We start from the raw sequence: 27,060 nt of genomic DNA on the forward strand, positions 1-27,060 counted from the left end.
TCCTCTTGTCTACTGGTGCCCAATTTTCTTCTCTGAATAATGCTGTTATTAACTATCAGTTACACATTTTTGCTCTCTTCCCAGAAGTCCATACAGTTGTTTTGTAAGAACATATGCAATGAAGTGCAAAAAATTTCTCCATTGAGCAAGGATGTTGATTGCTGTAGATGCTGCAAGACATGTTGTGCTGCCAGTAGTGAGTGGACGAGTGATGTATGAGGTCCTGCATGCTGGTCTTTACTACCTTTGAAAAATACATTTTGTATAGATGTCTACAAAGGAATGCGTTTACTCTTACTGGTAGACTATTGGTTTGTAAGGGGAAGCAGCTGAATTACACATGAGAAAGGCTTTAGTATAAGATTCTTGGAGAAAGCGCGATACACAAAGGTACTGAGGCAGGAGGTTTGTATGCCCACCAGGAGGCATAGCCAGCACGGCTTCCGTCTTGCTCACAGCCCTGAACGTGCTGCACATACCAGCAGTGAAGGGAAGAGAAAATGTTCATCAGATTTTTACATCCAGAAGCAGGAAATTGAGAGATTTTTAGAATAAAAAATTAAAATGTGGATAACTGGCAAGAGGCTGAATAAAATGCATATAAGTCAAAATGTTCTCTGGTCAAAGGCTATAATTTCAAATAAATTTTGTTGCTGTTGTTCATAGTCGATGGAAGTCATAACTGATATGACTGAAAGATAAAAAACACTAATCAGTGTATAAAGCAATACTGGGGCTCAGCTTCTTAAGGTATACACTTATGTTTTTGTAAGAGACCAAATGAGATACTTCTGTGTACATGTGGAGAAGGACAAAGTTAGAATCATAGAACCATAGAATATCCTGAGTTGGAAGGGACCCACAAGGATCATCAAAGTCCAGCTTCTGGCCCTGCACAGGACCGCCCCAAGAATCATACCATGTGATGCTGCAAACATTTATGCACGTGAGGGATCATTTCTGTTATATCTTAACAATATAAAAGAGATTACAAAACCAGCTAGAAGCTTACAAGTAAGTACTTGCACATTTGAGACTTCGTGGGAATCCAGGCTGTAGTAAGCTTATCAGTTATGCTGCTCTCCAGCATAACTGGAGTTAGAAATGAGGATCCTTCTCTCTGACACCCCAGGAGCACGTATAGCACATCAGGAATGTGAACAGTAGTTTTCAAAGTTGCTAAATTTTATAATTTTTAAAATACTGTGCTTAAATCCTTCTTTTATATAATTTCAAAATCTGGCAATCAGCTAGCAATTGAAAATCTAAACCTAAGGAAGGAAGAAGTTCTTTTCCCAGGCTTGAAGAGAAACCTAAATACAAGAACAAGGAAAGGAAATAAAGACAACCCCAAACTATTATTAAGTCCTCATGAATTTTGTTTTTTTTAATGCTTGTCTCATGACTTTCTGGGAAGCTATTTGTTGAAAGCCTTGTCAAATTCTGTGCTTGGCTAGCTTGGGCTTGACCCAAGTCCCCTTTTTTCTTGGCAGCACTTGAAACAGTTGAGATGTAGCCTACGCTCCTTTGTAATCCAAGATTGCTTTGTGCAGTCAAGAACCTTTAAGCATGGAAAATGAATAAAGTGACCCAAAGCTGTGGGGCCCAGCTCACAGTGTGGGCCAGCAGGGCTGGGGTGAGGAGCCAATGGCCTCCTGCTCTGCTTCCCTGGGACCAGCTTCCATGTGGGTTTAGCGCAGCTGACACACTTCTGCTGGTGTAGAAATTCTGGTTTACTTTTAAATTGTGCTAGTTTAGCTGGCAATAGTCCAACTGCTGTAAACTCAGTTGCATAGAGAGAACTCATCTGATATTTCCAGTTCTTCAGCATTTCCATGAGCTGCTGCTGCACACCATAGAGATGCAGTGTGCGGCCATCTCCCACAGCAGGTCACGTCCTGCTGGAACAGTGCAGCAGCAGCGCCAGGCATTTTCGTGACCGTTCAGCAATCTCAGCAGTAAAGCAGCAATAAAACAATGCTCCCAATGTACTCCACTGGCTTTGCCTGTCGGCTCTCATTTCAAGGCAGAGCACTCTGCTGGCGTATATATATCATATAGTAGGTTTCTCTTGCTCTCCTCTGAGGACTCTCAGCCAAGCTGTGGGCACAAGGTTCGAGTTAGCAATCCATAGCGGTTCCCCTGTCGTTCCAAATTGCTGAGGTAGTGCTCTACCCTATTGCTCTTTTATATACTCCTGTTTTTTACATAGAAACAAGGGTAACAGAATCACGCAGCTCTCAAGTCTTAAACCAGGCCAAATTCTGTGATTTAAACCAGCACAGCTGTGAAGTTAGCTGAGTCCTGCTGCATTACACCGGCTCAGAGCTGGGCTTACCGTCACAATGCAGAGACCTGTGCAAAGACAAGTAAATGAAAGTCCATCTCCAGCTTTTATGCCCTCTGTGATTAATCACGATACTTCTTTTAGTAGCCTTAAAAGCAAATGTCTTTTAAGGTTGCCTTGTAACATCTTGATCTCACTGACTTGCTTGCAGTTGGGATTTCAGGACTGGCGTTTGTTGCACTTGACAGCTTTTATCTGTAGACTGCTATCTTGCTCTGGGGGGAGAAATTTGAACTCTTCAGTTATATAATGGAGAAGCAAATGCTTTACCAGAAGTTACTATTTGTTTGTTAAGGGAGGGCAGGGGTGTGTGGGCTGTTCCCTGGGCCACCACTGTTGCAGTCATTGCAGGCCTCCTTGTGTCTTTGCCATTTGTTAGCTGGACCATCCAATTAATTAGACTGAACTTGTTTCCTTTTGTGGCTACCCATCTTGGGTTAATAGTTTAGAGGGTGTGTATGAAAGATGTTCCTGGCACAGCGAACATGTGAATAGTTGTATTCAAAAGACTAGTTTTACTGCATGAAAGACCAAGATGTCACACAACAGCTAAAGGAAAAATACTTGGATTTTTACATTCGTATCATTACATAACATGCAAATTTTACTGAAGCAAAAATACGTCAACTCAAACACAAGGTCACAGAGTTCCATGCTTTTATTTAAGCGTATCATATTTTAATAGAAGTACGACAGAAGTTAGCAGTTAGAACAGCACCCACCCTCCAGCACCACATTGGAGGTGTATTTGACCCTCACACAGGTGTCAGCCCATGTGACACCTGCAGAAATGCTCACGGGCAGCCCATGGGCATCTTGTCTCTATACCGATACAGAGTGGTGCCCAAGGCTGAGCTGACTTAATGTGAACCAGCCTCTGAGGTTCTCTCAGGTTCTAAAATCCCCATGCTGTAGCAGGTGGCTTGACACTGCACAGCTGGGTTTATGCCTGACAGGCTGCATCTATTCTACAGGAAGAGTGTGGAGCATCCCTCAAAAGACAACTGACGTACGCCCACTCAGACCGAATATGGAACCAGAATTATCCACATCCTTCTTTGCAGTATCAATGTCTCAAGTGCCTCTGCCTCTGCTTCACAAGCAAAAAAATCTGGGGAAAATCCTATATTCTCTTCCCAGATTTTTGCTAGAGCTCTGACATCTTGTGTAAAGAAATATAACGGTCACAATTTAGGGTAAAAAGTATCTTGTAATCCATCTTTGCTTGATTTGCTGAAGTATCTTTCTTGTCCCACAGATTTCTTTGTGGCTTTGCTACTGCGTAGGAAAAATGCCAGTCCAGTGGTTTAGGTTTCCCTGAATCTGGAAAAGCTTAGATCACCAGTTCTGCAAACCAAAATGCATAGCAGTGCTTTGACTAAAATGATCAGTACTACTAATAAGACTCATAGGCCTTGTGAGATTAACTTTACTCTGTATTTTAACTTACTGCAATAGAATGTAGTGAGCTTTTGAGTAATAGATTACTTTAGGTGCTACACAAATATTTTTGTAACCAATTTCTGAATATATTAAGATACAGATTATCAGGTTGAGAATCTTAAACTGATGAAGAAAAAAGGTTAGCAATGAAAAATCTCTTCCGGGGATTTGTAATGAGAAGCAAATGACATCTGGTTATCCTAACATCTTGAAGGCGGCCTGAAACGTTTATAAAGCATTGCTCTGAAGGCTTTAGTCTTGATGAAGAAATTTCAGCAGTTGTTCTCATGTGACAAAGTGAAGAAGTGGGCACAGAATGCACCTACACATCAGTGCAGGTGACAGTGCTGCTGCTGGTTTTATTCACAGTATCTGGATTAAAAGCCCTTAAGCAGACTTTGGGTGTATCTTCATTTTGCTTGTAAAACCACCTTAATAATATAGCCTCCCTTGCTATATTTTCCAGGATGTGGTGTTTCAGTGGTATCATAGAACTACTAATGAAAAAGACAGGTAAGCAAAAATGTGTTCTGCTCTGCTACTATTGACAATACTATTGTGACTATGCTACTCTTTGAAAGATAAGCAGGTTACAGTGAGAGCTGGACTCTCCTCTTCCATTCATTTGTATAGCAGGACTATTGCCATCCAATTTTGGATATGTGGGAGATTGAATATCAAAATGAGCCTTCGCAAATACAGTGAAGTATAGAGAATTTTGGGAGGAACCATGACAGACCCTTCCACAGGGAATGTCAGCACTTTCAAAGATATCTTAGTAGTTGGTGATTGCATTTTTAAGTTAGAAATTTTAATTGCTAAGCAGGGCCATAAACAGGAATCCAATTCATCATTTTCATGGTGAATTTCATGAATTTCCCAAAAGCCTAAGTTGCCTGAAAGAACAGACTTCCTGTGGTAATTAAGGATTTTCTGAACAGAACAGTTGTGTAACATGTATTTCTTTCATTTTCCTAAAGGATACATTCTCCTAAAGGAAGCTAAAAATTGACCTTTCAGAAAAAGGTAGTTTGGAGCAATTACTTGCTTTTCAGCAGTCTCTTTGAAACTTTGCTTTACAAAATTAAACCTTAGAGATTCCTTCTTCTGTTTTTCCTCAAGGCATGCATAGTTTGATCACTGACATGCTCTCTCTGTGGGCTAAACCTAGTTTTATTTCTAAGAAAATGTTGATCTCACTGAAGCATATTACTTGCCATACAGCATTAGGTTCATTTAGCCCAGTTATATATCTGTAACTGTTGTCAATTCCCATAGCTTCTGAGAAGATGCAAAACCCAAACAACCCCAAATATATTTTTGACAGAATTGGGGTGATGGAGGTTTCATCCTAATTACTAACTTGCTTAAAATTTATGTTTCAAGCTGGTTTGGTTTTTTTTTTTTTAAATCTTCTTGTATGAATAATAAGAGTATCCAGAAATACAGTAATTCGGGACAAGAGAATATTTTTCTTCCTCTTAGACTCCTGCTGTGCATTTTGACTTTAATAACATCCTAGAGCAGTGAGTTTCACAGTCTATTTTGTTCTTTGATAAAAAGACAACACTTGATTTCAAATATATGAGTTGTCAGCTACAGTGTCTGCTTCCTCTTGTACTACGAGATTAAGAAAATTAAAGCTCACAAATCACATTCTCTGTGCTATTTTTATGTTCACAATCCTTTTGCTAGACCTTGATGCAGAATTTACAGGGAATATTTACAAAAAAGTGGCCTAAATAATACTGTACCTCCCATTTACAAACAGCTTAATAAAACAGAACTTAGAAAGGAGGAAAGTAAAAGAAGGGAAATGAGACAGCAATTACACTTTCCCTAAAAGACAGTAGTCATAACTTAAGAGCTGCCCTCTGATTTCTTAGGGCAGGTGACAGCTACTTACCTCCTTAGGTAGTACGTTGTTCATTGGCACTTAATGTCAAGTCCAGTGGGTTGACCATCTGCCTCAATTTAGGCTGTTGTATGTTGAAGCTTTACCATGTAATTCGAGTTAGTTGATCCCAGTCCTGTGCTGTCCTTTCCTACTGACCATCCTTCTGGCTGTTGATTTTTGTTAGTCACTTGTTAGTGATTTTGTGCTTTTTCATAGGAGATCACATGTAAAGACACAAATAACACTTGTTGCCCCGGGAAGATTGTCTTTTACAGAGCTTTCCCTGCTAGGAGCTGCTGCAACTCTAGGCTTAAAGAGAGGCTTTAGATTTGGATGACTGCTAGCCTTGAGCACATTTACGCTGTTAGTTTGCCCAGGCTTTTCACACATTAATGCAATTACATCACAGTTTCAAATTTATACCATGTTTTTTCTCAGTATCTTAACTTATTAACAAAGCATAACCTTTCAGAAGAAGGTTTCGAGCCTGCTCATTTCTGTTCAGCTCCTGTTCTATGCACAGCATGCCAATGGAGCACTCACCCCCCTCTTGGTTTTCCAGTCTTCTACAGTGCTTCAGAAAAGGGCTGGTTTTGGTTTGGTTTGGTTTGTTCAGTGGTTTGGTTTTTTTTCCTCTCCTAAGCCTCAGGCCTGCATATTTGAATCTCTTCTAATTTATTTAATTTCTAAGGCAAAAAGTTCTAATTCAGTTAGAGGCCCTTTTTCCATGCCCCTTCAGTTTCTCCAAATATCTCCTAACTCAGTATCCAAATGTCTCCTAATCTTGTAGGCTTCTAGACTGCAAGAACCAGAGCTTTTTTCTTAAACATTCTGTTGATCATAGCCACGTGCTGTACTGTCTAATTGATAGCTCTGTCTTTTCCTGGAAACAATATTGTGAACATATAATGTGCACAATTAATTTTTTTATCTTCTCTACCTTGTGTAAACTTACTTTGCCATTGTGCTCCCTGTACACAAACACTGATGAAATTTCCCCAGTCTTCTGTAGATTGACAACAGAAGTTTGCTGGGCACAGCTAAAGCAATGAGGGGGGAAAAAAAATCTCAACTGTACTTAAATGATAGGAAATTATGTACAGAAGCAAGAAAAGGCAGATCTTCAAGCTACCAAACTTTCATTGTCATGCAAAGCCACAACGGTTTTGACTAAATTCCATATAAAAGATAATGAGCAATCAAGAGGGCAACTAGAGTAACTCTCCTCTTGATCCGTTAAGTGGGCATAAGGAACATATTTTGTTTAAAAGAAGCAAAGAGTGAGCAAACCAGAGGTCTTTGCAGGAGGGATGCTTCATCTCATGTAATTAAACTCAAAAGATGAACACCTGAGCTATAGAGATCCATGTAGCAGACAGATGTTCAACCTACTGCCAGAATTCAAGTTTGAGATGTAATGAAATTTTGAACTTTCAGATGAAAAAGGTAGTAAACAAACCTGCTGGTTTCAATATAGGCTGCGAGTAGCATTTAATGCCAAATATCCTAATTAATAATGTGTTATCAACAGTCTAATCTGAACAGTAGTTCAGGATAGAAGAAAAAACTTGTTCGTTGTTTAACAAGATAAATGACTGGGATTGGTATTTCTTCTGCCTTCATAGTGGATCTCAGGTTTATAACTACTTTGTCATCAAACTAGGTTTCTCTGCAAGTTTACTTGATAACTTTTAAATACTGTTAGCCAACTTCAACCAAATACAACAGAGGTAGGAGCCTTGGAAGAAATTAATGTCCTAGAAATCTCATGTAAATAGCCATGTGGAAGAAGAAAAAGACGACTGAGAAGGAAGCTGGGAAGGATTGACTGAGCAATCTCATAACTTCTTGGTCCATGGGGAATCCACACCAGGCATAGCTCTCAAGTTTGCCTCAGCCACAGGAAAGAATAACAGCTACACCAAGGTGGTCAGTCACAGAGCTCTGTTTCCAAGCACGCACAACCTCAGCCAATTTAGTTTCATGGAGCAACTTAACTATTTTGGAATTTCAACTTCAGCAGCATCTGAAGTATCATATCTGCCCTTATGTACCATCCTCTCAGTCTCTGTTCACCAGGTAATAGAAAACCATTAGCAGAATTTAGATCCTTAAGGGGACTAATTTCCCATTTCAATTTAATCATATGTCATTGTTTTGGTACTTGTAATATTGTAGCCCACCTGGTTCTTCAACTGCTGTTGAGGTATCCCTAAGGATAGCCAAAGACCGTGTCTTTTAATGTTTTTTCTAAAGCAAATAAATACTCTTAAATCTTTCAGACTTCCTTCATACACAGTGAAAATGAAAAAGAAGCAGCTTTTAAAAATATACTTGGAGACACAGCACACTGAAGATCTTAGCATCCTAGAATTATCTTGCCTTTCTCCTTTTCCTGCCTTGTTTCTCTTCGATGAACTTCAATTAAGGGTGATTTATTCTGATAAGATTTGATTGCAACATAGCTGCTGCAAGAGTATGTGCCCTCTTAGGCCGAAATTACCTTCAAGACTCCAAATTACATCTCTGTAGGTGTGCTGATGATAAAGCTTTGTTATTATTCTAGTTCATCAAATGAAGTGCCTTGATACATTCCTACTTGCTATGCTTGTGAGGTGAGAAAAAAAATCAACTTGTGGGGGTATCCACTTCAGCAATAGAGCTATACCTGGTTTTTATGACACATGCTTTCGCTAATATCAGCTCAGCCTTTTTGTTCCTGAATTCCTTCAGAAGTTTAGAATGTCTGTGGACTTAAGAACTTGTACTCAGTACTAACAGATTAACTCTGAAATAAGTCAGTGATTTCATTAAAAAAAAGAGAGGAATTGTATTCAGTCTCTACCTCTTTACGTAAGGTTCATGATGAGACATTTTGGAGTTTTTGCTGGTTTTTTTTAAGCAGAGCTTCCTGATTAAGGTTTAGCTGAAAACAACTTTGGCAAAAATTGCCATCCGTTTTCTTCTAACGAAAACATTTTCTTCATAAAAATGGGTTGGGCAGACTGTTTTTGGAATATCCCCTTTAAAGAGGTGATGAGGTGTTTCCTTTAGTTCTGCAGGCATTTTTTCATCTTTTGTGATGCTACTGGCATACCATCAAAAATTTCCCATATCCAGAAAATACAGTTCTGAACAGTCTACATCAATTTTCACTCTTTTTTTTTCTTCCCCTCCATATATATAAATATTCCAGGAAATTCACATCTTAAAAAAAGGCTAGAATTGTGGGGAAATATATACTTCTATTTTGATGTTTTGACCATGTCCATTTTGGTAAAACTAGGAGATGACAAAGTCTTAAGAATACAGTTGAAAAGTTCTAGACACTCCTTCTACAGTTTTGCTTATTTCTGCTTGTTGATAAAGAAGCAAGTAAATGCAATAAAATTAGAAGGGTTCAGGACCTAAAAATACTTCAGTGATGAATTCCTAGTAAAAAGCTCTACTTTTTATTATTATTTTACTTATTCACAAAGTTGTATGGCTGTACTGCAGAACAGTGTACATGCACTTAGGAGAAACAAAAAACTCCCCAAAACAAAACCAACAACAAACCCACTGAAAAGCATTTGCTTTGGTTCTAACAGTTGTATACACTTTTCAGGTTTTCAAACACTTGTGTCCAATTCCTTGGTAATCATATTCCTTTTTTTCCCCACAGAAATAGTTTAATTTAAAAAGTTGTTGTCTGGATTGGTGCCTTTTACTGTGCTTAGTATCTTACATACTGTTGTATTTTGTTGTAAATACTTTATATTATTTTGCTGAAGGGAATACCTCCATCATTGCTTTGATTTCCAATGCTATGGGCAGGACTCAGCTACAGCCACATTATAACCAAAATAAACGCTGTCACTGAAAAAGCAATGTTGTCACTGTGGAACAACTTGTACTTGTCATTATAATTATAACTACGATAAGATAAAAACATTAAGTGGACAGAAGCAGGAACTGCAGCTAAATGTCAGCTGTTAGATGACAACCTTATGTATCAGAGAAGGCATGTTTGGGTGACATGACACAAGAGCAGTGACATGAGCTGATTTGTCCCATCTCGGATACAGGTGACCAGACAGCCTGCCCCAATCTTAATTGCAAGCAGCTTTATTTGTTAACCTGCCTCTTGTGCAATTACCAAGTTACAGAAACAAATAATAAAATTATAATGGTCATTGAGATTGGCTCAGTTGGTTAAAACTTGGTGCTCATAATGCCAGGGTCACATGTTCAATCCCCTGTATGGGCCATTCATTTAAGATTTAGACTTGATGATCCTTGTGAATCCCTTCCAACTCTGAATATTCTGTGAGAAATAATAGATGGAAGATAAGGGCTGTGTAATACACACTTTGTGTATAAAAATTAAATTAGCAAATTATTACCGCAGAGATGCAAATACTGATTCACTTAGAATGAACTGCTGAGATCCATATTTGGCAGTTAAAAAACCACACTCCTCTACAAGTGATTCTGTTACTTCCTATCTTGAGCAGAAAAGGTATTAAAATTTGGCCCTGAGTGAGGCTGACACCACTGTGGTATCTTTGCTGTAGTACCAGAGACTAAATACCCAAGAGAAAAACAAAAATGTGTCACTGGAAGAAGTCGTCCTGTGTGAGAGATGATCAGTGGTAAAGCCTTTGGGCTTCTCACTCAGCCCAACCCTGGGCTTCTGGTGGGCGCAGTCATCAAGATAAACAATGTTCCCCTTTAATCTTCCACCTGGAGGAATTGACTGGGCAGCAGGAAAAGACTTTTGCAAACAACGGTTCAGATTTTCAAGGGTAAAGGTGTCTGCTGGCCAGCCAGGTTACAGTGTTGATGTTAGAGGCTAAGCCTCTCCAGCTGGGTTATTAAATGAGCAGGTAGAATGGCCTGACACTGAGCCAGCTGCCAGCACTGCACTTCAGTAGATTATCCTGACCCCTGTTTGCCAGGTGTTTTGGTCAGGCTTTCAGGTCCTTTCTGTTTCCTGCATGTCTCCATAGAGGAGGCAGAATCCCCCTTCTTTTTGCACACTAGGTCTGTCCTTCTCCATCAAAACACTCGTGCTATCTAATTATCCAACCAAAGAGTGCTAGACTTGGACTCCCTGACTTCTTCACTGGAGCTGAGGCTTGCTGAGGTGCTGCCAAAGTGCAGGACCATGGCCCCGGAGGACACCTAGGTAAGCTTCACACACCTATGGTGTTTCAGAAAGGAAAAAGACAACTCCCCCAGAGTCATACCATATTTTGCCTTTTGAACTTGATCAAATCTGAGACTGTATATACACATGCAATAAAGGCAATTTGGAATGCTCAGTGTTGCTACTGGAAGCCTTTTATTTTTATTGAAATCTGGTCTTTAATACCATGCATGAAAAACAATTTTTGGAATTAGATACATTAAATTTTAAATGACAGACGAATTTAACAACAGACATAAAACTATGACTTCAGGCATTTGTTTTAACTTCACCAAATATTTAAAATATCTGTGAATTGGATTCATCTAATGACCGCAAAATTCTTTAAATTCCCTTTGTTGCTACTGCAGACTTTAAAAGGCAATGTAACATACTTGTTGGAAAAATAAATACGATTAATGTCCATTAAGGCAACATATCCTTTTATTGTTATTCAAATATTAACAAAAGAAAATACAATTTGGTTTTACACCATACAATTAGTAATAGTAAAATTACCCTGCAGTAATTTTAGACAACGTAAGGTCTGTGTCCGTAAACATATTAATAGCTGAGTACATGTGTGTTGAGTCATATACATAAATATTCCCAGAGTGGCTAGCTTCCAGGCTGGTAGACCAAGTCCACATATAGCTTTCCATGGTAGGGGCAGAACTATACTTCTATCCTAGCTGATAGCTTAATTGAATCTTAATTGAATTAGCAGATAAAGTAAAGGTGTTTTGCATACCATTTAAAGCTAAAAAAAAATCAGAAATTCCTGATTTTTCTTCTTAGTTCTCCTTTCCAAAATGCCTTGTCTAGTAAATGCCCCTTGAACTGTACATTTAGCTTTATTGAAAGTAGATTCTAACACACAGTGAAGACTAGGTCTTTATTGACTGCTTTATGCTTTTGCAGATGCACTGGAGAAGCATCCGCCCAGAAATCTTTACTTTCAAAAGGGATTCTAGGATTGATTTCTCAGATTGGGCAATGAAAGTTTAAAATTTGGTTTTTAATGAAGAGCTGTGTTTTGGCATTACTGCTGAAAGATAATGCCTTTGTGTCTTGCAGTTAAGGCTCTTATCATTACCTTTATAACCTGCCTCTTAAAGAACTGTGTAATTTAAGTTGATATGGGTATCTGAATGCTCTCTTTATTGCCTGTAGCTCTTTCTTTAGTTTCATTTTCATGGCTACAAAGAACACAATCTCTAACTACACTTTTGTTTTTACTGCCCTGTTTTATCATACAAACTGCAATTTTACACCTTGTTAAGGAAGCAAGGTGAGAAGGAAATCACATTGTACTGTTGACAAGGAAGATAAGGCTATTATTTTTCTTGACATTTTTGAGCAATAATATTCTTCATGTAATAGGATAAGAGATAAAGCATATCCTGCGGTGATAATGCAGGAACTGAAAGGAACTTTATTCCTCATGCTATCAACACTAGTAAAGAAACTGGGCCCTAGTGGAATAGTCCTGTATCTGAGCCAGTTTTGAACAGACTGTTTTGGAAGCAAAGCAAGCCTTTAGTTTGGTCAACTAAAGCAAATGTATTTTATCTGTGCACTGCAGTGAATCATAGTTAATTTATTTAGGTGGCTGAGTGAAACAGGGTTTGTTTTCCTGGGGGTTTGTTTGTTTTTTTTGTTTCCCTTATTCTGACCCACAGAAAAGGCCGTTTGAACAGTAGGTTGCATACTAATAGTGGCTGGTCAGTGAAACTGTGTAACTGCAGAGGCTGCAAGTTACACTTAAGTTACACTTAGAAGAGTAACATACTGCAAAATATTCTATTTCATGTCAGGATGTTCTTCACAATGAAGAACAGAAAGAAGGAGGAATTAGTCATTGTCACGTCTTCCTTGGAGCAAAATGACACAAACAAAGTTAGAAATGAAATTTTAGTCCATGGCAGGAAATTGAACATACCTTTAATAGACTGAGATGTTCAAGTTCTGTGATGATGACTGTGAGATAAATGCCTGTTTCAAATATACAATATAATGCATCAAATCATCATAGATTAAACTCATTAAATTTCTCTAGAAGTAATTAAATTCAAGCTTATATAACTCAATTTCATTTCACCATAGTTTGTATTATGTAGTCATCTACTTTATTGAAATGTTCTTTAAGTTTTGTCCAAATAATTTAAAAAATTTTGTCAATGAGGCTCCCACAGATTCTCTGGGAGATCATTCCTTGTTTGCCAGGCTGATCTCCTCTTCTTCCCCTTCTCCCCACTGCAAATTCATCGTAAAATATTCTTTTTTATTTGGAAGCAGACTTTAATTGAAAATTCTTCATAGTTCTTCCCCCAACCTTTCTTTATCAGACAGCCAGAGGGCAAGGTGTATTAATAGCAGCTGCATGACTCAGAGTTGGTAGCTCAAGTGGATCTCTTTGCACTGAGCTTTGCTGTTTGGCCTCCCTGGTTGGGTTGCCACTGAGCTCAAGCAGCACCTTCACTTTCTTGAAAACAAAAATAAACTGAAGATTGCCTCAACCTCTCTGTCCTTCAGAAGGATTTTCCTTACTACTATTTTCTTCTCCATCCCCATTGGGATTGCATACAAAAAACTGAATATATGTGCATGAAAAAAAAAAGTGTGATCCCATCCCCCAGTACAACTGTTTCACACAAGGGAGTGATAGAAAAAGGAGAGAGGGTCCCATCACTGCGATGAGATGGAGGAGGGGAAGAGGATCAATGCTCTCCACTCAAACTTTATTGCATGCTCTTACCCTGAAGGTATCCCTCTCGAGTCATCACAGCTCGACCCCTCCCAGGCCCTGGCTCAGCACACGCCGAGCTCCGCTCCTGCCCGCTGCACCCCGGGACTGGTGGTATCGCCAGCTCCGTGGCTTCTCATCTGGCGAAACACCCGGCCTCCCACCGCGCCCCTTGAGCGCACGCTGCCAAAAAGGCGGCACTATTTCTGGCGGGCTTCGGACGGGAAACACCCACGCTGCCGACTGCCTCCTCCCTGACTCAGGCTTCACCGACGTTTCCTTTCCCGCCGCCCGGCTGCGTTAACGGGAGAGTCCCTGTTCTCGCCCCCTCCTCGCTCAGGCGAGCGGGGAGTTTCCAGAGGGCAGCTGTGCCGCTGGAGCAGCGGGCACAGGCACACACGTCACACGGCCAGGGCTGCGCTCGGGCGGGTTCCGCGGGGTCCCCGAGCACCGGCTCCCACCGAGCGCCGCAGTTCCGGTGCGGAGGGACCGCCGCCTCACAAGGTGGGCGCTCGCTGATGTCTCCTCACGGTAGCTCCCTGTCCCGCCCTCACCGTGCCCGGCACAGAACGGGCGTCCCGCGTCCCTCCCCGTCCCGCCGGGAGCCCCTCGCGGCCGCCACCCCCGCGCCCCTCCGGGCAGCCGGCTTCGTGCCGCCCGCCGCGCATGCCCGGCCGCGCCACGCGTGCGCAGTGCGGGCGCAGGAGCCACATCTGATAGGGGGGAAAATCCGAACGGCGGCGGCTGCCGCCATATTGCGGAGCTGTCACAGTGCCCGCCGCGCTCCGCGCCCCGGCCCCGCCGAACAGCGCGGGGCGGCCCCGCAGCGCCTCCTGCCCCGCTCCGAGGGGGCGGCGGGGGGGGACACACCGCCCCGCCAGGAGCGGGGAGCGCCGCGCTCCACGCACCCTGCCCGGGGGGGCTCGTCCCCCCGCTCCGCCCGGCGCCGCGGAGGGAGCGGAGCCCCAGGTGAGGTGGGGAGCGAGGGGCGCGGGCGGCTGCCGGCTGGCCCGCGGGCAGGCAGCGCGGGGGCGGGAGCGGGAGCCCACCCGCAGAAGCTCTTGGTGGGCGGAGGGGCACCAGGCGACTTGTTGCAGCGGCAGGTTCGCGGCTTCGTACCGCCCGTGTGCGGAGCGTCCGCCGCCTCCGCCCGAGAGGGGGGCGCGGGCGGCGACCCCCGGCTCGCTTGGCTGTGCCGGGAGCGCGCCCCGCGTGCCCGCGCAGCCCCCGTGCATTATTGATGTCCCCGGGCGGCGCGGAGGTTACACCGGAGGAGACATGTGGCAGCCGGGTCGGGCCAGCTGACTGCGGCGGTGCGGGGGAATAATAAGGAATTACTTCATAAACAAGTGCTGTGGAGCATCTGTTGCTGTCTATTGTTTTCGACAAATGTGCGTTTTTAAGAGTCCTTAAGTACTGACCGACGTAATGGGTGCAGCGGCCCTGAATGAGCCTTTGTGCATTGTTTTTTGAATGGATTAATGTGTTGTACAAGTCGTAGGCATTTGTAATTAACTTTGTCTCTTAAAGTTTAACGCAGATAAGAGGTTTTAGTTTCAGCTTGATGGAATTTGCTTCTCTTTTGTCACTTTTCTTAATTTGAACGTGGAAAAAAACCCACCTCTGGACTCTATGCCAACACAAATAATCACTTCAGTTATAAGGTGCTATTAAGCTGTCTTTTCCAGTCTGTGTAACACCCTAGACAAGTATTTCGTGTTCCTCTTTTTGGTACAGGCTTTTAGAAAGATTCAGTTTTTTAAACCGAGTCATGGGAGTGGCAGTTCTGAGTTTTAATTAATTCTGCCTTTGTGACTGGTTTCTGTCAGGCTTCAGGCGCGCATCTCACTCTTGTTTTGCTTTCATCAGAGATGCCTTGCCGTTGTGTTTGTGCCACAGGAGTGTTTTGGGGATGCATCTGCGTGCACGGCCCCTGACGTGTTCAGAAGATTGTGGCACTGCCGTTGTTGCTGTCAGCTCTGAGATAGCGCGTTGGCACCGCGCTGCCGGGCAACGTGTGCCACGAGGGAGGACGTGGGGCTGGAGCGCAGTAGCGTTGTGGGTACTGTGATCAAGTAGTTTTTTTAATCATTAAAGATGGGACAAGTAGTAACTGTTTATTGGATTATAAGGCTTACCTCTATTGATCTATTGATTTAGCGTGAGAGGGACTGTGAGAAAAATAAACTGCAAGTCAGTGCAATGTTCCCAGATAAGCAACATCCCAGCAAAAGGCAATTGCAAGGCAGTGGCATATTTCCAAGCTTTGTCCTAAAGCGGCACGGCTCTTCTAGTAGGTTGGGAGACTGGAGAGCAAAAGTATAACGAAAATGCATGGAAAATGACGTGGTGTGACAGGTCAGGAGCTGTCCAGAGAGTTTTCCTTGAGTGCTGACTGAAAGAAAAAGTATAAAAGTGTTTGTAGAGTTGATAGAAAGAGTTCTGGTGTGACTATTTCTGCCGTTGCAGTAGAGAGCGTTGCAGTGCTTGATGGTGGTAGAACTGCCAGAAAAAAACATTCACAGAACATTGGGTGAAGCTGTAAAGAAGGTGAGGATATGGATCCACCTACAAGGAACAAAACTGGAGGGGGGGGGGTAAGAAGTGTAGAGGTTATGATATTAGAAGGCAGTTCCTTGTAAAGGAAGTTCCTTTAACTTTTGCTAGGATAGGTATACGGCCTTTCTTCTTCAACAGTCTCGCTCTGCTTTTTGAGAAGGGGCACTTGTGTTGACAGAGGTGAAGAGGAAAGTTGTTTAAGGCATTATGTCTTTCTGTTGGATGTGCTAAGTACATCAAAGCTGTCCTATGGCTTTGTATTGCATTAGGAGTCTGTGGGAGTAGAGGAAAGGGAGGATTTTCAAGTTTGTAAATGTAAACAAAGCTTTATACAAACTTCTGAAGAAAGTGCTGATTGTTGAAAGATACTGACCCATTAAAGCAGCACTCAGTGTATCTTGCATGCTCAGCGAGTTTACTCCAGAGCTGAGGGGGGCCTAGGTGAACTCTTTCCTTTCAACACCGAAGAGCTGCATTAGTGGGCTAACTGTACTGCTAGGCTAATTTTTGGGTGTAGTTTGAATTAAATTTTTTTTTTCTTTCTGCTTTAGACATTTATAAATCACTCTGTGAAATGAAACATTCCAGTCATGTAGTACAAGGAAGAAGAAATATTACATTGGCCCAAAAAGGGAGTTAGTAATCTTTACAGTAGACCATTTCAACTTAATAACTCTAGTTACTGTATATGGAGAATGATGTGAGTGGTCAGTTCACATTCATAAGTTTCCTTTATGTTATGGAACTAGTTCTAAGAGACTCAACAGTGTCATTCAGAAAATATGGCTTGAGATGGCATTATACCCAGCCTTTCAGTTATGTTGTATTTCTTTGCTAACAGTATTTTTAGAGAAAAGCTTATTTTGCTTAGAAACAACAGTACTTCCATCAGTTTCCCTTCCTAATTTCCATTTTTGTTGGTGCATGGGATATTAGTGGTAAGATTGGCTGTCTTGTTGTTGTAGGACTCTTCAGAATCTTAGGGTTGTTTCAAATAGTGCAGTTGCGGGTACTTGAAGATTAACACTTAATAAATAGGTTAAATAAATGAAATAATATAATGTTATGATAAAATAATACATATATATTAAAATATATAATACATTAAATACTTAATAATTAAGATTAAACTTAATAAATATTAACTGTATGTAAACTGTATGGCATGTCTAAAATATACCAGTTCACTAACTGGCAAAACTGCAAGCATTGCATGAATATTCTTTGACTGGTCTGCGTTGCTTTTAGTTGAACTACTGTGTTGGCAACTGCCAAGTGTGCTTCTGAGGTTCTCAGGAACTCCAGTTTAGAAGTACCTCACTCTGCAAAATGTGTTTTCCTATAAATACGCTGAATGTGTAACATTTTTACTAGTTATACTGCAGTTTTTTTTTTTTAGGTAGAGCAAACCTATCTTGGGTATTTCAGGGAAGGGAGGATTGGGGAAAATAGTGGTTTTAGGAAGGGAACAATACAGTACTCAAAAAAAAAAGTTGATATGTAAAACTCTGCATGTGATATCTAGCACTGGTCAAATCTCAATTATTACATACTAGGTATAGAATTCAGCTTTTTATTTTTCTTGGGTTTTTTTTCTCTTTTTTTTTCGCTGTGAGATAAATGTCTTGTTTTAGTTCCCCCATGGTTTGCTTATATTGCAGACAACTGTGTGGGCGATCTCTGTGTCCGTCTGAAAAAGATGTATGCAGAAGTAAAGTCTGTGGCAAATGAACTGCTTTATTGGACTGCAGCAAGTGTGTCATTAGGGAGCTGTTAGTGTGAAAGATGATTGCCTTGCAGGCATTCACTGCTTTGGAGCGGAGAGGTGTTTCTGTAGAAATCTGAGACCAGTTAGTCAGGTACAGTGGCCTCTAAGTTACCTATTGCTACCTCCCCAAAGATCTAAAACCTTTAGGTACCGCAAGAAATGGAATGGTATAAGACTTTGAAAAGAGAAGGTATATTAATTTTAAATAAGTTCCTGTAAATAAATGAGTTATATTGCTGTGGCTAAAGTTCTGTGTTCTCTGCCATCTCTGTTCAGGAAAAAAAAGCTGTCAGATAGGGACTCTGCTTTTAAGTGCTGGTTCTCCACCAGCCAAGCATCCTGCTCAAGCCTTCTGTCCCATCCTCACCTGACCTCAGACCCATAGCTGTGTGTATGAATGTTTCTTTTGAAAACAGCTGCTGCATGAATTATTTGACAGAATTTTGGCATCAAGCATTTTATGCACCATCATTTTCTGAAGAAAGCTTTCTTTGTCATCTTTAACAATTGCTTTTTTTGTTGGCTTCTGTGGCATAACTGGAAACATGGATGATACTGATTTAAAAATCCTAACTCTCTTGTAGTGAAATGAATTGATGTCACAGTTCTTTATTTCAAGAGAATTCTTGATGTTCTGGATGATTTTTTTTTTTGTCTGTTTGTGATGTGGAGCCTGCTGATACTTTGGGTTTTTTTTTTTGGTCCAGAGTCCAGATTAGTGCATACGTTGTTGAAGGTCTTCAGTGTTGTAGTGGTAGGAAGTCTGCAAAGTCACAAACCTGCTAATCCTGACTTGGAAGAGGCACCTTTAGGAATTGAAATGTCAAAGTGAGATGAGCTTTGATGTGTAGTAGGTCACAAGCTGGTTTCGGAATCCTGGAGGTGAAAGGAATATAGTTTCTCATCCCAATTGACTGGGATTTTTTCCCCTCTATTTGCAGTGCCATTTAACATGAGTGTTACAGGTAATTAGTTGCTTCAAAGTTAAAAATTAAGTAAAACTGATATGGTTGCATCTGCTAAATATATATTTATCTGAAATGCATTAGTAGCAAAAGTGAACTCCCACTCCAGTAATAATAGTGGAGACGCACAATATTTTGCCTGGCTGTGACTTTTGGTTTCTTTTGGCCAAATGTTTTCCTTATATGTGTTTTGTTTTTAATGTTAGCTGGTGCCAATAACTGGGATAAATAGGGTGCTTTTTGTTTTATTCAGTGCTTATTTGATTTCGATTTTTGCACAGTTTTAAAATCTGCAAACTTCTTGATTTTTATATACATATAATAGTTGCAATGTATTTGTGTGATTGGAATGTTTTGAAGTTGCACAACATTTTGAGTATGAAAGCATATAGACACAGGCTGTTTTTTGCATTATATATAAAATGGAAACAAGTTCAGCATAGTTGGCTATAAATTTATTAATTTTCTTTTGTTTGTTTGTTTGTTTTAAGAAATGATAGGGTTTTTTTCTTTACTCTACTGAAAGATACTGCAGCAAGCATTTCAACAAAAATACCTGGGCTACTATCTGTTTTACACAGATTTTTTTTTTTTCCCCTGTTGCTCATATACTGTGATAATTTCTCAGGCCCATAAGATCTGTGAATCTGTGGGGCTCACAGTGAGACTTTATTTGTATTGAGTTTTGCACAAGAGGATTCTTGCTTTTTACTGATAGCTTTGTTCTCTTGCATGCAAACACGTGTCTACCAATTGTGGTTTGATGACATAGAATTAACCTATAAAACTTTGTAGTTGTGTTTCTGATTTTAAAAATTACCCTAAGGTTTTAAAATATGTTTTCAAATAAGTAATTTATGGTTTGTTGCTAGTATTATAACAATGGCTTTGGGTAAAACACAAAGCAAAAATTTGGGACATATTCATGGAAGAATTTGTAATGAAAAAAATGTATAAGGGTATGACAGCCACTGGAGAAAGGGATAGACATGTTCTTGAGATCTCAGTCTTGTGCCATATGCTGTCATTCCTCTCCTGGAGACTGGACTTCCTTATCAGTCATCTTACCATACCCCTTCTTTTCAATGCTAGTGTAACTAAAGACGCATACAAATAGTGTGCTACTTTCTATTCCTTTTGGTACTGTTGAGTTGGCACGCTTACAAAATGGTGGATGAGAATCTAATTTAACTTTTGCATAGTTAATTAACTGAGTATAACTCTAGGGCTTCAATCTGCCTTCAGTTTTTCAAGCAATGAACTTCTACTGTCAAAAAGGTGAACACAGGGAATAAATGCTACAGCTTGGAATCCTGCGAACTTTAGCAGATACTAGAGCTGGGCTTGTTTTGCTTTTTATTACTCCCTTGAATTTTTCCAAGGAGTACATTAGGGAGAAGAGGAGGCAATCTATTCTGTGAAATGGAAACGTGCTGTTGAATTTTTATCAAAAGCCAGAGTTGTAAGCACCCGATTTTTTTTTTTTTTTTTTTTTTTACCCTCCCTGAAAGCTTTCGTGGTTTTAAAAAAAAAAAAGAGGGCAAGGAATTGAGGAAAATGTATATTCATATTTTTCAAGGATATATTTAAAAGTATCTTGGAATAGTAGCCTTACTGCTGATGTCTCAGTGTTAGAAAGATAAATTACTTGTTGGTAGAATTGCCTTGTTAAGGTTGAGGGCTTGACATGCTTCGATGGTCTCAGATGCAGGGGAAGGTTAACAAAGCTTGGGGAGAAGGATGTACCACTGATAGTGGGCACAGGGAATGCAGAATTCACAAGCCACAAGGACATTTGGCAGAACTCCCAAGATAAGGAAGAAACTAACAAAGCCAACTCAGCAATTGTGCAGGAATCAGCTCCAACTGGGAAAAAGGTAATTCTGGCAGGACGGAGATTGCGACCAGGACTCGGGGCCCACCAAGTCACAAACTCAACAGAAGAGAGTGACTGAGCACGTGGACTAATGGGCATGAGAAGAGAGAATCATTTAACCAATAGAAGGTAGAATGCTAATCAGTAAGAGCTGTGTAGCTTGAAGCCAATAAACCCTGATTCCTTTGTCTGCTGCAATGTGTAAATGTTGTAAAGTTTTGATGATTGTGGTGCCAACCTTTTGTGGGTTACCATCCAGCTCCCTGCTTTGCACTGACTAGAATAAAGAAATGGAGATACCTCATCTCGGCGTGTAAACTGGTGCTGCACATTGGACAGTGAGCCTGTGTTTGGGACATTACTGATACTGTCCATTCTTTAGAATATCTTCTGGAATTAAACAAAAAAAAAAGCTACTGGAATGTAATTGTGTTTATGCTAAACAAATGTAGTATTATACCTTTATAGTTGGGCTGCATTAGTTATATCATAATTAATATAGCTTAAAGATACTGTTTTAATTTTTTAGACTGATTTCTTGTTAAACAAAATTTTGCTCTGTAACTGCATTATGCCATTAGATTTCTTTTTCTGTAATCCTTAATCTTAACATTCATTTTCTTTATCAGCAACAGCACTGATGCTTCTTAAATTCTCTTTCCATCCTTTATCTCTCTTTTCAGTCCCTTTTTTCAAACATATCTCTACAGGTTAGAAAAAGAAACAAAAAATGAAGTGCTGAGGCACCTTACTTTGCTGTGCAAATGTTTTTAATATTTACTGTAATTCTGTAATTTTTTATTGCCAAGAAGCAAGGAAAATTAACTTTTTTGGTAATTTATATATACAAATACTTCCTATTTTAATTATTATTTGTGAATGAAAGATCGTTTATATAAAAGTTTGGGTTTGATAACTGGATTACTCTTAAATGTTCTGGTTTTATCCTTTTTTTTTTTTTCTTTTAACAATTCTGAAAATTTTATTCATCTGTTGCAGTCATGGAGTTATAATAATGAAATCTCAGATATATTCTGAGTAGTATGTCTCACTCATTTTTCTTAGTATAAGTTTAATTCCAGTTTATATTATTTTTGAAGGCACTGTGCCGCTTTTGATACTCTTTGCAAACCAGCAACAGGTGTGATTCATGGAAGTCATTACTGTAAATATGTGCAAGAAGGTGTTATTACTTAAATTTATGCAAGGAGGTGACTAGCTGCTTGTTCTTTCTGAGTTAGAATGGACTGAAAGGGAAGCAGAATGCTCTCTACCAATAGTATTGCAAGCATATTTTTTCAAGGCATAGAAACTTTTTGGAACAGAACACAATAGTGAATACTTTCATTACTACGTGGACATAACTTACAGCCTTTCTGCTTAAAAAAAAAGAAAGAAAAAGGCTCTATTTCAAGCAGAGCAGATTTTTTTTCCTTTTTTTACTGTGTTGGTGTACTTGCATTTCTTTTCATTTGGGGAAAAATGACTGTATCATTCCTTCGCTTGGAAAAATGGGTGATTTTATAGACATGAAATACAGTTTCGATGCTTTAAAATTGTTAGGTTTTTTCTTTTTCTTCAAGATGTTTCAAACTTTTTACTTCCTTGTAAGTAGTGTTAGAGGTTTTTAGTAGTAGATGATGTCTGATAAAAAAAGTTCTAAAAAGAATTTCTAGCCCTTGAGGAACTGTTGCACATTAGTGCATTAATGCTCTACAGAAAATAAAAAGGGTGTTACTACTTGGAGACCTGTAGATTCTGGTACTGGCTAATTTAGTAGCTTTTTATTTGTCATCTTCTGAAAAGTGTATTTTGTACATGTAGAGCACTTTTGGAATGTGTACTATTTGCTGTGATATATATGAACTCAGTTTTGATTAATTTAAAAACATCCCCCTTATTTTGTTTTTGGCAGAAGGGGACAAAGAGTTTGTAGAAGATTTAAGTGGACAGGAGACTACAGAAAACAAGAAAAATGCCGAAACCAGTAAGTAGCTGTTTTTTACCCATCTAAAATCTAAGAGGGTTTTCACATTTCAGAGTGGTGATCTTATAACAGTTTTTTTTGTTGTTTGTTTTGACTCTGCTCTTTCTAGATTTCATAAGATCTGATAATGCACAATTGAAGTTGAGATAGTTTAGTACCAACATGTGGAAAAAAGGTGAAGAGAGCTTTGTAGTGCAAGTTTGCAGGGAACACACCTGGAAATGGGAGCACTACTTGGAACCCATTTGGCTGGCAGGAGGAATGACTTTTCAGGAATTGTTGACTTTGAGATGAGCTAACATACAGTGGTTAATGGAGGCATAATTTAAACCTGACTCAGTGTCTGTGAGAATCAGTGGAAGGGTTTGCTGCAGGATTTGGTAAGGGAAGACAGAACATGTGTGAAGTGTCTGCACTAAGTTAGATTGTAGTTTTACCATGTTAGAGGGGATCACATAGAAAGTAAGTTTTGAAGGGAGGAAATAAGCAATGTTTGTGGTCCCCTCTTCCTCTCAGTTCAACTGAGATAAGGGTTCATCAGCTTTCTATCCGGGGGAAAAAAATCTCCAACCTCTGTTTTCGTAATAATTCTGGAAGTCTTTGAAGAGATAATTATTCAGTAGTTTGATTCTTTTTCTGTCAGTGTAATACTGGTTGCTTAGGATTTCATCTACCATGTGTTAAATGAGTTTTGTTGTCTCTTCCTCTTCTGTGCAGTGAGCAAAACATTCAGGAAGGGAACCGAATTGTCAGATTATTTCTACTCAACTCAGTTTATGTAATAGCCTTCAGGCTTTCTTTGTTTACTGATGTTTCATTCTGGTAGTAGACTGGGAGCAGGCAGATCTTTTACTAGAATAAATGTGTCTATGTGCACATGTTTACCACATACATATTTATACATAGATGTATAAAAGATTTTTGCTGCTAATCAGAAATTACCTATGTTAATAGTCTGTATTGCATTATTTGCCATTATTTGGAACTGGTACAGCTTGATGGATAATGTGAACATAATGTCCAAGGGCTAGAAGTTCTGTTCTGAGATTTGTGGTTGGTCTGCTGACCAGCTGGCCATACTTTGTTGTTTTTGTAATTTCTTCCTTTCCCCACAATGGATGAGGGAGAATATCATAGCACTTGCTGAAATTGCCTACTTCACACAGAAGGCTACACTATAAAGGGCAGGAAAATGAATTAGCAGCATACTGTTTTCTGGTCTATTTGAGTGCTGGCTATGAGAATTGAGTAGTGCCTTTGATGGAGATTCTCAGCTAGAAAACCGTGTTTTAAGAATGAGACAAAAAGTCACTGTGAGCTCATGTGATTTCTGGGGCCTTCAGCTCTGTGCAGCTCTAGAGCCATGAAGTCACAGAAGTGATGACTAGAAAAAAAAAAACCTGAATGAGGTAACTTTTTTTTAAATTCTAGGATTGGAACTGTGAAATTTGGGCAGGCAGGGTTCTCTCTATTTTAAGGACCAGAGAAAATTGAAGGAAATAGAGTTTTAGGGTTGTTCACAAGGAAAGCAATATCCTTAGAACTGAGATTGCAGGGATGTTGAAAGAGCACGCCATCCACCCTAATGATGGAAATTACCAGATCTTGGGAAAGAAGCTGGACTCATGCCAAAGACAATTTTTTTCTTTTATGAGGGACTTTTTATGAAGAGTTCTCATATATCTTTTGACGATGTAGGTGCATGTGAGATCTTAGAAGGAAGCCAAGTGAAAGGAGCCATTAAAAATGAAAATTTATTGATGACATTTCTCAGTGTTTTTCTGTAAACTGCGGGTTGCTGTACTTATAATTGGTAATCAGTGAATGAAGAGGTAGCACACATGCCAAAGGTTAAGTGATTTTACCAATAAAAATCAAACCTCGGATTTTGGTCTCAGTGCATCTTAAATGGTAGATGCTTTAGAGCTCTCTCCCCTTTTTTTTATTGGGGTTTTTTTTGCCTTCTTTGGAGACTGTAAGAGCCTAGTCATTGGTTATGTTTAAGGAATCTGACGTTGTTCTTTGAAGAGTTCTTGCTGTTCTGCTTGGATTAGATAGTACTGGACTGTAGAAGGTCTCCTGCTGTGGATATTTTACTGTAGCTCTTGGGAGTTGTCTTTACGGACAATCCACAATAACCAAATGTACTTCTAGTCAGGAAACTATTTTTGCTTTAACTCCTCGTTGTTTATTTTTGAGAGCTGTTGCAAGAAGACTGTCAGTGTTCTGTAGGTTTATTGTTGGAAATCTTTTAACCTGAAAACTAATGAAATAATCATGGGTAAGAACTAAGAAAACCCGTTTAACATGACTGGTGAGATTTTTGACAGTGTTATTTTATCTCTTTTTCTGTATTACTGTGACCTATTTAGATTTTCTTTTTTCAGATTCTATTCTAATGATCCAATTGATAGTTTTCAGAAAAGTCTACTAGTCTTGTAACCTGTGCAGTAAATTCTCCTTGTGTTTTTGGAATTAATTTTTTTTTTGTTATGCAAATAACAAATAATTAATCCACAGATCAGTTTAAATGAAATCAGTGCACACTAAATCACAGAAAAACCAATAAAATAGATGTTGGTTTCACTTTTTCTGCTTTCGTATTGAAAAGTTATGTAGTATTCCAAACAAAATGAGGTAAATGAAGACCAATAAAAGGTCTTGATGAATTTGAATTTTATAGCAAAAATCTTTAATTTTTCCTAGAAGTCTCAGTCTGAAGTAAGTTTCATGCAACTGTGAATGACACTATACATGGTAGTATAAGGTCATTGTTCTTATGTGTTTGGGATTTTCTCTCTCAGAGGCTAGTAGGTTAAATAGCTTGAGTGAAAAGGCTGTTTTGCAAGGGTAAAAGTGACTTTAATATATTGTCCTGAGTTATTAGGTAATGTGTCTGAAGAATATACATTATTGAAACATTTTCTCGTTTGACTGCTTCATAGAAAAGTCTGTTTGTTCGCTTTGGCTGTGTTTGTAACAAAGTGACTTTCCAGCTTTTCAAGCTGTTTACTCAGCATATCCTCTGCTTCTAAGACCAAATAGTTCTGAGACTTATTATTCTCAGTTCTACCTAGCAGTGTGAAATTGTTTCGTTTAGCATCTGTTGTGATCCATTTAAAAAAATTGGTGACTTCTTTGTTTAATTAAGTCTTGGCAGCTGTAATCAAAATTTGAGCTGTTGTAGGCCTGTTCTCCGTGTGCTTAGTTCTCTGCATGCTGAAGAACAGAATATTTGTTGACTGTTGTTTTCAGTGCTTTCTTCCTAAAAGAAGAGATAGAAAATGTTTTTCGGCTGTATGCCATTCTCACAGATCTTCACCGAAAATAGAAACATAGAAGCTAAAATTAGACGTCATGGGTTACATAACTGTTAATCATTTCATAGGCTGAGAAGATTATGTTTAATTGACTGAAATATTAGTTGCATTTATATGGCGTAAGAGGAGTTAAATTATTGTCTTTTTGGTGGCAGTTTGCAGCACTTTTGTACAAGAATGCAAGGCATGAAAGAGAAAGCATTACACTGGGGAGTAACAGAGGCAGATGTCAAAGTTATTAAGATTAAAAAGGATTCCTTTTTAGACTTATTCAACATTCTACAATATTGTGTATTCAGAAGGCATAAATATCAGAATCTAGAATAAGATATGGGTTTAAAATTTGAATTAATAATTACAGGATCAAGTTGATTTTTGTAAAGTGGTTAAAATAGTATATAAATTAATTTTTTTACAAGAGTGGTGTTTTACAGGAAAATCTTTGAGACCGTGTAGTGCAGTATTTGAATTATGGTTTGAATATATGATTTATTTCTGTAGCATAAATAGACAACTGATGTCAGCTTGGAGGACTGCTTGCTTTTGATTTGTCTATTAGTAAAATCTGTTTGTCATTATTCTGTAGCCTTCTGTTCCTAATGTTGTTTAATCCTTACCTTTTTACCTTATCTTCATAAAGTTTTTTTCTTTCATCTCCTCCTATGTCTGCTTTGAGCTTGGTATGGAGAGATCATGCTGTGTATATTTGTGCAGTGTGTAAAGCAGTGGGACTAATATACTGCTACTCCTTAACACAAATAATTTAATATGCAAACTGGAAATAGTAATTGGCTGAACTAGTGAGAGGAAACTCTTTGAACAAATTTTTTTTGCTATATGTGGTTTTCTTATGAATATGAATTGGACTGGTTTTTGTGGCTTTTACATATGACTAATTTATATTGCATCTATTAAACCAAAGCAAAACCCTTGGAAACATTTTTTATGTTATTTTAAGTGACTTTCTTACTAAATATTGGTA

The 27,060-nt window shown here is 39.3% G+C and overlaps 1 protein-coding gene and 1 long non-coding RNA gene across 5 annotated transcripts in view; one reads left to right on the top strand and one right to left on the bottom strand.

Moving 5' to 3' along the window:
* Positions 1-1,427: 1,427 nt before the first annotated feature.
* On the bottom strand, positions 1,428-14,159 carry LOC116783375. The gene is made up of 3 exons (XR_004355656.1): positions 13,616-14,159; positions 12,800-12,852; positions 1,428-2,562 (listed from the first exon to the last, which is right to left on the bottom strand). It is a non-coding gene; the product is annotated as an uncharacterized LOC116783375 (long non-coding RNA).
* Positions 14,160-14,439: 280 nt separating this feature from the next.
* The window catches only part of RDX (radixin), a 44,880-nt gene continuing 32,259 nt past the window's right edge, over positions 14,440-27,060 (top strand). For 3 of the 4 annotated variants that reach the window (XM_032678356.1, XM_032678357.1, XM_032678358.1), the window contains exons 1-2: positions 14,440-14,572; positions 22,687-22,758. In XM_032678356.1, coding sequence (XP_032534247.1) covers positions 22,747-22,758 — 12 coding nt within the window. In that variant the 5' untranslated portion in view covers positions 14,440-14,572; positions 22,687-22,746. The remainder of the gene's footprint in view (positions 14,573-22,686; positions 22,759-27,060) is intronic. The other variant, XR_004355157.1, reaches the window with a different exon arrangement.

The sequence above is a fragment of the Chiroxiphia lanceolata genome, chromosome 2, assembly GCF_009829145.1.
Source record: "Chiroxiphia lanceolata isolate bChiLan1 chromosome 2, bChiLan1.pri, whole genome shotgun sequence".
Classification (NCBI taxonomy): Eukaryota; Metazoa; Chordata; class Aves; order Passeriformes; family Pipridae; genus Chiroxiphia; species Chiroxiphia lanceolata.